Below are 10097 nucleotides of genomic sequence, written 5' to 3'. Positions count from 1 at the left end.
ATTTGAAAAAAACAACTGCAAAAAAATTGTTAGACAATCAGAGAAATTTGAACAGTGTATATTTAATGGGATTAAGAAATTTTTGTTAATTATTAGGTGTAATAATGGGATTGTGGTTAAATATTTAATATTTTAAGATTCTTTAAAAAGTGTTTATCTTTTTTTTTTTTTTTTTTCCAGACTGAGTCTCTCTCTGTTGTCCAGGCTGGAGTGCCGTGGCATGATCTTGGCTCACTGCAATCTCTGCCTCCTGATTTCAAGCGATTTTCGTGCCTCAGTTTTCTCGTTCCTCAGTCTCCCAAGTAGCTGGGATTTCTGGCTTGCGCTACCATGCCTGGCTACTTTTTGTAGTTTTGGTAGAGACGGAGTTCTGCCATGTTGGCCAGGTTGGTCTTGAACTGCTGATGCAAGTGATTCGCCCACCTCGGCCTCCCAAAGTGCTGGGATTGCAGGCGTGAGCCACCACCACGTCTGACCAAAAAGTCTTCATCTTTTAGAAGTACGTATCCAAAAAAATGAATTGATGTGATGTTGGGGATTTCCTTAAAAATAATATAACAGATGAAGATGATTGGTCTTAAGTTGGTAATTGCCAAAGCTGGGGTCTAGGTACCTGGGGGTTCATTAAATCATTCTGCTTTCTTTAAAGTATGTTTGACATCTTCCACAAAAATCATGCATTGTTCAATGATGAATGCAAAGTAGATCATTACTTTGATTTTACATTGAATAGTGCTTCATTTTAAGAATGCCTGTGACAGGACCTGAAAGGGCCTTAGAAGTAATTAGTCCAATCTCCACGTATTTCTCCTTTTCTTTTGGGCAGAAAGCAAAGAAGAAAGAAGAAAGAAGAAGAGGAAGAAGAAAACAATAGTGATGTTGTATTATTTGCTGTCAAAATAACTTCTAAATTTACAAAACAAGAAAGCAATAGAAGAAGAAAATAGCGAGATACATTTGCTCTCAAAACAACTTCTACATTTACAAAACAAGAAAGTAATAGGAGAAGCCGGACTTATGTCCACTACCTAGTGCTATCTCTACAGCTTTATTTTTCTATCTATTATGATTTACTTTTGTTTTCTGAAGCAGAATTTTTCCCAAACTTAATAGTGTCCACGATCGCTCCAACCAATTTGGTTATTTAGGTTTCAAGCTAGATAACCTCCAAAAGAATTTTGCCTTTGACTTGAATACATGCTTCATGCAATTTCAGTAGTATTTAGGAGGCCGTTCGCTTTACAAGTCTTGAACCATTTCTTAAGTCTGAATTTGGGAGACGTTAAGTGGAAAGGGTCAGCAGACAGCATCTCAATGCCTTGATTTTGACTTTGCTAATAACTTGGTGATGGGTGGCGGGGGGTAGAAGAACCTATACCTTTATATTTCATTGCCCACGTGACAATGTTTTTGTTTTAGGGGGAATTTCTAAGGGACAGGAAATTCTCGGGGAGTTTACGTCAGCTCCAACAAGTACTGTGATTACCGTATTGATGCTACTTGTTTTCAAAGGTCGGAAATTTGAGGTGCCGCGTGAGCCCGATTTAGGGACTTTAGAGTTTAGACTTAAGTTATTATTTTTCTGTGATTTAATTTTTTAAGCATTGTTGACACTGGGTACCTCAACTAAGCTAGGTTTTTTTTGTTTTTTTAATTCCCACTAACACAACTCTCAGGTTGTGGCTGAGGTACAAAGCACGTAATACGCTACACTCATGCTCCTTAAAGGCTACGCAGTTTCAGGAAGCGTTTACAGCAGTAGTGCGCCTGCGCAGCTGGTCCCACACCAAGTCGTCCGCCTCTCCCCGTCCGGCTAGCAGAGGGCGCTGTGAGGTAATGAAGGCGTCCCCCTTAGGTCTCTGGAACAGAGCGTAAAAGGGCGGGAGGCGAAGCTCGCTGACGGGCGTTCTAGCCTTGACTGCTCTGTCTCTATCACCCTTTGTCCTCCAACCTCCCCTGGGCACTGGGCCTACGGGCCTGGTTGCTAGGCGGAAGCTGGGCGCGGCGGCTGCCGCTGCGGCCGCCGGGGCGTTTGAAAAGCGGCTACGCAGGCGGCAAAAGGTCCTCGGGCGGCGGGCTCGTCTCTGCCTGCAGACTGGCGGGGCTACAGAGCGGCTTTTTCCTTGAGTCGGGGCAGAGTTAGGGTCTGGGCTGGCGGCTCGGGGCAGAGGAGCCGGGCGCGCTGCAGCAGACGGCGGTGGGACCTGGCTGGCTGCGGAGCGGGGTCCGGGCATCAGGGACCGGGACCCGGGGCGGGCAGTGGGGGTCCCGCCGGGGGTCCCGAGTTACCCGCGACTCACCTGGACCTCACTTCCCCCCAGGCGACTTCGCCCCCAGACCGCCCACCGCAACCATGGTCTCCAAATCCGACCAACTGCTCATCGTCGTGTCCATCCTAGAAGGTGAGCGGCCTGAGGCTTGCTTTTGCAACTGCTGCCTCCCGAGTTTTAAAAGATTAGTGTGGGACCGAGGATTTGTTAACCTTAAGAACCCTGTCATCTGTGCTTTTATGGTCCCCACAGACTTGTTCAAAGTTGTACGTAGTGAAGTCTGTTAGGCAATTGATTTAAAAATCTCTCCAGGGATATGAGCACTATTAGGAGTAAGTGATATTTAGCGTGTCTAGCCATAGCCCCAGAGAATCTAGAGAAAACGATTTTCATCCAAAGCAGCACGTCGATGGCTTTTATATATGAGCTGAACGTGGTCCTGGGAAGCGCGTTCTGATCAGCGGTTCCCAATAATAGCACTTGTAAGAGCTTTGACTTGAATACAGGTTTCCTGCAATTCCAGAGTGTTACGGAGGCAATTCCCTTTACACCTCTTGGTGGAGGACTCAGGGGACAGTTCTTAAGAGGGTATATTATACATTTCTTAAAAAGTGTGTTTTAGATGAATGACGTTTGTTTATTGGGGACCATTGAGTGTCAGACACTGTGCTGGGAATGTCATAATAACAGTCCTGATTCTAAAAAGCCAAGGATGTAGTTTGGGGAGTGTGTCAGCAAATAATTCATGGGGATATGAAAGACCCTGATGAATGACCACCTCTGTCTGAGGAAACTGGGGAAGATTCACCAGAGGTGGTGGCATTTTTTTGGGTCCTACAGATGATTAGGAAATTGTCAGGTGAAAAAGGGAAGGGCATTCCAGGCAAAGGGAAGAGCAGAGAGCACTTCAAGTATGGAAAAGCAAGACACGTTTTGCCTTGCTTCGTTACATTCATTCAGTAAATGTTGCTTACATTCAGTGTAGTTGGAGAACAGATTTGCAAGAAAGTGGAGAGCAGAGGAGATAACAGGTGAATTGAGGACACTTTACGAATAATATGTTAAGAAGGAGTCATCTTGAGCCAGAGCAGAGGCCTGGCTGCATTCTTTCCCCCATGGGAGAGTATTTTATAAAGGCCTGGCGCTGTGTGAGGGATGAGAGCAAAGGAAACATAGTAATCCTAATCTTTGAATTTTGGGACAAGAGACGGACCAGAAGCCATAAAGATTTGGAGCACTCTTAGCTGTTAGATTACTTATTGTTTAAAAACGCAGGACTGAAATAACCTTAAAATTTGGTTAACAACACTTTTTAGACTTAAAACTGACCATGCTGTGAGAAAACAAATACCTACTTTCCCTCCAAGGATGCAGAGGTCTGTCCATGTGGGGAGATCACAGGACACAGTATGTTGGGGTATAATATAATATTTAAAATATGTGATATGGATTGTAAATATAGGTTTGAGGGTAGGGTGGGCGGGATGGCTGCTCACTTTACTTAAAGCTCACTTTAAGTAATAAGTGAGCTTTAGATATGTGACAGTTGAATTCTATGGACAACCCAGGCCGATCTGACAACCCGGGACATACATGCAATTCATTTGGGGAAGCTAGTTTTAGAGCAGCAGAAAATGAGGTCCTGAGAGAGGCCTGTTAGTGCTAATTGGGAGAGCTGTGCAGTGTGTGTTAGTATTCCTGATACAAAGTTTCAAGTGAGAGCCTGAGGCTTAAACTAAAAACGTTAGCAATCAAGGTCTTTCTGACCAGCTTGATTCCCAACCAAGTAGCTTGTGCCAGGGTGAGCATGGTGGGTGGAACATTGAAAAGATCAGCAAGATGACCAGGGTGAATATTTAGAAATGTCATGGTAAGAAATGAGCTTGTACAACTAGAGCAAATAGGCCTTGAAAGCCAGTTTAGAATTAATGTTCTAAAAAATAGGTTGGCAGCATGTATTCCTAAATAGAATGCTTTTCTCGAGTTCAGTTTAGTAGTAGTGTGCAAGGAAGAGAACCTGGAGTCAAGGATGTCAGTTAGGTTGTTACCACAGACATACCCGAAACTAGCATGTGTTCCTTCCTCCAAACTATTCTTCTCTTTTGTTTGTACTGTGTTTTCCATTCATCGTAACCATGCTGTTGCTTCAAGCCAAGAACCTAGGAGTCATCCTTAGCCTGGATTCACTCTCCATTTCTAACTTCCAAATGATCACCAAGTAAAATTGATTTTATTTCTGAATCATAATAGATTCTACATGTAAGTTTTTGAATGAATGAGTTTCCATTGTGAGTGCCTTGGTAAGGGGCGCTCATCATCCACCTAACTTACTGTAATAATCTTTTCCATAGTCTGATTCTTGAATGTTTTCTTCCTTTCCAGAAACATCTAGACTTCCTCCATTACTCACTGGGGATAATCTTTCTGAAATGCAAATCTGATTTTCTTAAAGTCCTTCAGTGTCGTAAAGGGTTATGTCTGTATTTCTCAGAATGGCATACATGGCCCTTTGTGGTAGACCTCTTGCCTACCTTTTCAGTCTCATTTCCCCTCATGTATTCCCGGCTCTTCGGCTTGGTGGAGGACTCAGGACTATAGCCTTTAAGAGTTACTTGCAATTTCTTGACTACACTTTTAGAAATGCCCTTTATTCAAAAGAAAATGGTTAAGCTTTTACCATGAACAAAATTTGGGCTATGTACTAGATTCCAAGGATGAAGAAGACGGTTTCTATTCTCTCTGTATCATTGTCCGCTGCAAGGCAGGCACCTGTTTGTTCCACTTCACATCCTCTATTCTCAAGCTTGTTGGAAGCTGTTGGTTCTAATAATACGGAAAATATAGGTTCTTTGACATATATGACATTTCATTTGGGGAAGCTGGGTATCTTTTGGAGCAGCAGAAATGAGGTCCTGAGAGGGGCCTCTGTTAATGCTAGTTGGGAGAGCTGTGTGATGTGTGTTAATACTCCTAATACAGAGTTTCAGTGAGAGCCTCAGGCTTAAACTCACAAGGTTAGCAGTCAAGGTCTTTTTAACAGCTTAATTCCTACACTTCCCCCACAAGTAGCTTGCGCCAGGGTGAGTAGCAGCAGGGATTTCTTTATTAATCAGTGGATAAAATTCCCCTCACTAGGATCCACCTTAGCAGATTTATAAACAGGAGGACTAGTTGACTCAGGGCAAGATTCTTAGTGTTTCTTTGTTGATGTTCTTTAGCTTCCTGTTTTCAGTTTTTTTGGTTGTTTCTCTTAACTAGACCCTCAGGTTTTTTACAACAAGTACTCTATTTTACTTATTTTGCACTCCACCATCTGATATAATACCTGACTCTGAATATGTCTTCAGTAAACATTGATGAAATGGGGTTTAGCAGTACAAATGAAAAGTGATGTGTATTGCTTGATAGTATACAGTGTTGTCCTTGAGAATAGAATGAAGGAATCCATGTGGCTATTTTTCTTTAGCTAATTTGGAAAGTATTCTTTTTTTTTTTGAGATGGAGTATTGCTCTGTTGCCCAGGCTGTAGTGCAGTGACATGATCTCGGCTCACTGTGATCTCTGCCGCCAGGGTTCAAGCTATTCTCCTGCCTCAGCCTCCCGAGTAGCTGGGACTACAGGTGCTTGCCACCATGCCCGGCTAATTTTTTGCATTTTTAGTAGAGACAGGATTTCACCAGGAAAGTATTCTTAACTGAGTTAATGGAAAAATTAAGATGCAGACAAGTTTGTTTTTACTAATTTATCTCCCAGCTCTTCAGATGACTGTTCTCTATTAAGTACTGCGGTAGTAATGTCTAAAATTCATGTAATCACATTAAGTCTTTAATTCCAGATGTTGTTGAGATCATTCCTACTCAAAGTGTGAACTAAGGACAGCAGCATTCACATCACCCTAGATCTTGTTAGAAATGTAGAATCTTAGGCCCACCCTAAATCTACTGAGTCAGAATCTGCATTTTAACAGGGTCCCTAAGTGATTCATGTGGACACTAATGTTTGAGAAGCACATATTTGTAAATTATAGCTTTCCATTTGATTCATGTTTCTTATGAATTATGAAGGTGGGTGTATATGTGAGCCTGCATTAGTGAGGTAGCTTATGGAATGCATGTCAGCCACACTTAACAGATACTAGTTCTAAAAAACACATGCTAGGCTGGGCGTGGTGGCTCATGCCTGTAATCCCAGCACTTTGGGAGGCCGAGGCGGGTAGATCACCTGAAGTCAGGAGGTCCAATGTGGCAAAACCCTGTCTCTACTAAAAATACAAAAATTAGCTGGGTTTGGTGGCGTGCGCCTGTAATCCCAGCTACTCGGGAGGCTGAGGTAGGAGAAGAACCTGGGAGGCGGAGGTTGCAGTGAGCTGAGATTGCACCACTGCACTCCAGCCTGGGCAACACAATAAGACTCCATCTCAGAAAAAAAACCAACCAAACAAGAAAACACATGCTAAATGATCCTGTTTGATTTTTGTACACTTTTAATTAATCTGTATATTCTGTTTCTCCAGGTCGCCATTTCCCCAAACGTCCAAAGCAAATGCTTGTAGTGGAAGCAAAGTTTGATGGAGAACAGTTGGCTACTGATCCTGTGGACCACACTGACCAGCCAGAATTTGCTACTGAGTTAGCCTGGGAAATTGACAGGAAGGCACTTCATCAGCACAGGTGATTATCATTTTCATTTTAAAGTAGCTTCTTTATTGGTTTCTTGTTTTTCAGGCTGTTATAAATAAATGCGGGTTGAGTATTTAATACTTGCGACCAGAAGTGTTTCAGATTTTTGGAATATCTGCATAATCAAATACCTCAGGGATGGGACCCAAGTCTAAACATGAAATTCATTTGTGTTTTACATTATACACATAGTCAAAGGTAGTTTTACATAATGTTTTAAATAAATTTTTCATAAAATGAAGTATGTGTTAAATGCTTGTGTGTGGAATTTTCCATTTGTGGCATTACGTCAGCACTCAAAGTTTTAGAATTTGGAGCATTTCAAATCAGGAATGTTCAACCTATAAATTTTGTATCTCATTATGTTATAGTAATAATTACAGTTATTGAGTGTTTTTTTTAATGTGACAGGAAATTTTTAAAGTGCTTTGCAACAAAAACAGTTAAACATCAGAAGAACACTATGAAGCTGGTATTTTTATTTCCCCTGTATTATAGGTGAGGAAACTGAGGCCTGATAGGTTAAGTATTGGTAACTTGCTTTGAGTCTGTTAGCTTAGTAGTGGTAGAGCCCAGCCAATCCAGCTCCAAAGCCTAAACTTTTACACTACACTTACACTGAGCTGTTTGGGTTTTTTTTTCCTAATGTGTGAGACAGTAGATATTCTAGAAATACCTTGATGATACCTACTCAGTGCTAAATATGGTTGAAATTCATTAATTCTGTTAATTATTGTATATTTACCTGGCTTGCCAAGGATATATAGAGGGGTATCCAGTGAAAAGCTATGAAAGTAATTCTATCAAGGTTTCTTTCTAATTAATTTATGTTTGATTTTAAACAAAACCACTTTATTAGTATATAAAATAGACTTAAGGTTACAGTATATATTTTTTGTGAACTCTGTGACTGGAAGCAGGCAACAACAATAAAAGCAATACTCTTATTTATTAAAGGATTAAAAATATATTTTCTTCTGGGAAACCTGTTATCACTTTAATACTTGCTTGTTCTCTGTACTAAATTAAATCAAAATGGAAAGTTAAAGGAAAGCAAGGAAAACTCAATTTGCCTCTATTGCTAGAGTAGTCCATGGATTTATTTGAAGAATTATTGCATCTTTAGAGAATATCAATGTTGGATTTCCTTTTAGTGGTGTCTGTAATGGAGTCCTGCTATGAGCTGTTAGGGCTACCATTTTGTTAGTGCCAGGTTAGTACCCCTCTGATTGTTGTAGGCTGAGAAAATACAGATAAATTGAATTTATAAGTGATGAGTTTGTGCTAAGCGCAGTTCTAAAATAATTCCACTAGATAAAAGCAGTGGCAAAATCTATTCAGCTTAATGCATGAGCCAGTTTAGGGGTTCCCAACTAAAACAGAGCCCATGCTAAACAAGCCAATATCATTCTTTCAGAATATTGTCTTGTGTTAAATTATTAATTTAAATTTTAATTTATTTTATATTCCTGTTTGTTTTTTTAGCTACAAAAGAGCTATAAGCATGTATTTCTAATTTTATATATGTTACAGTATAAGAAAAATAAAATAGGTCCTGAAAATTCATGGTAATTTTTTACTTTCAGAAAGTTTTACACGTTACAGAAGCTTGAGAAACATTGACCTACATGATGGCTCCCAGGTTCACGTGATTCCCCTGCCTCAGACTCCTGAGTAGCTGGGATTACAGGCACGTGGCACTACACCCAGCTAACTTTTTTTTTTTTTTTTTGTATTTTAGTAGAGATGGGGTTTCACCATGTTTGTCGGGATGGTCTCGATTTCCTGACCTTGCGATCTGCCTGCCTCGGCCTCCCAAAGTGCTGGGATTACAGGTGTGAGCCATTGCACGTGGCCTAGTTCTTGCCTGTTGAAGAGTTTTTTAGACAATATAAAATAGATACAGTTTTATCCATCAAAATTATAAGTATCTTGATAACAGGTAATATTTTCAAGGCTAATAGAAAGTTTATTAAGCAAAACCCATTTTATTTATCACATGTTTTGTTATAGGCTACAGCGTACTCCTATCAAACTCCAGTGTTTTGCCTTGGACCCTATAACTTCAGCCAAGGAAACCATAGGGTACATCGTTCTCGATTTAAGAACCGCTCAAGAAACAAAGCAGGTATTGCCCTTTTGATGTTTTGCTAATGATTACGTTAGACAGTTGATTATTTTCAGCAGATAACAGATTGATGAAAAGGACATGAAATACTAGACCTGATCAATCATAGGCTTGAGCCAATATGGCAGGTCTTTTTTTTTTTTGAGATGGAGTCTCTGTTACCCAGGCTGGAGTGCAGTAGCACAATCTTGGCTCACTGCAGCCTCCACTTCCCAGGTTCAAGCAATTCTCCCTGCCTCAGCCTCCTGAGTAGCTGGGATTACAGGCAGTCATCACCACGCCTGGCTAATTTTTGTCTTTTTAGTGATGGAGTTTTGCCATGTTGGCCAGGCTGGTTTCAAACTCCTCACCTCAGGTGATCTGCCTGCCTCAGCCTCCCCAAGTGCTGGGATTGCAGGCGTGAGCCACTGCACCCAGTCAGTGTGGCAGTTCTTATGTTTTAGTTTATGAATTAGATTTAGAAAATCTCAACATTTTAATCATTTCCTTGGCCAAGAACTGTCTTTCTCAAAAAACGTCTCTGAACTCACTTGTATCCAAGTTGCTATTTTCAGAAACTTAACATGCCTAGCCCCTGAGCTTTCCTTCTGAAGGTGGCTCATCCTCTTCCAGTGTTTCCTGCTTCAGTGAATTGTCGCCACTCCCCTTTCAGTTATACAAGTTAGAAATACAGAAGTCTTCCTTGACATTTTTCCTTTTCCTTCCCCTATAACCACCTATTCCAGTTTTTTCCCTCCTGATCTCTCTGCTATTCTGCTTTTCACTGCTGCCTCTCCAAATTCAGCTGCTATTGTTTCTTGCCTTGGCTATTATAATAGCCTCCCTGCTTCCTGCTCTTGCATAGCAGTCAGAGCAAGTGAACTTATTGAAACACATTTGATGTTATCCAACCAGTACCTCTCTCTCTGCCCCACTACTCCCAAGAAAAGGAACTCAGAATCGTCATGATTCCTGTGATAATAGTGACTTTTATTATTTAACATGGTGCTGTTTAGGGCTTTTTTTTTTTTTTTTTTTTTT

General features: G+C 41.0%; 1 protein-coding gene across 3 annotated transcripts in view; it reads left to right on the top strand.

Moving 5' to 3' along the window:
- The first annotated feature begins 1749 nt into the window (after positions 1-1749).
- Positions 1750-10097, top strand: part of CEP120 (centrosomal protein 120kDa) — a 76489-nt gene continuing 68141 nt past the window's right edge. The window contains exons 1-4 of one of the 3 annotated variants that reach the window (XM_011963715.1): positions 1750-1833; positions 2322-2402; positions 6784-6940; positions 8963-9077. In XM_011963715.1, the coding sequence (XP_011819105.1) occupies positions 2354-2402; positions 6784-6940; positions 8963-9077 (321 nt within the window). In that variant the 5' untranslated portion in view covers positions 1750-1833; positions 2322-2353. Of the gene's footprint in view, positions 1834-1968; positions 2403-2776; positions 2882-6783; positions 6941-8962; positions 9078-10097 lie in introns of those variants that run through there. The other 2 variants (XM_011963714.1, XM_011963716.1) reach the window with 2 other exon arrangements.

The sequence above is a fragment of the Colobus angolensis genome, unplaced genomic scaffold (assembly GCF_000951035.1).
Source record: "Colobus angolensis palliatus isolate OR3802 unplaced genomic scaffold, Cang.pa_1.0 Scaffold62, whole genome shotgun sequence".
NCBI classification, from domain to species: Eukaryota; Metazoa; Chordata; class Mammalia; order Primates; family Cercopithecidae; genus Colobus; species Colobus angolensis.
This window is presented reverse-complemented; position numbering and strand designations above follow the sequence as displayed.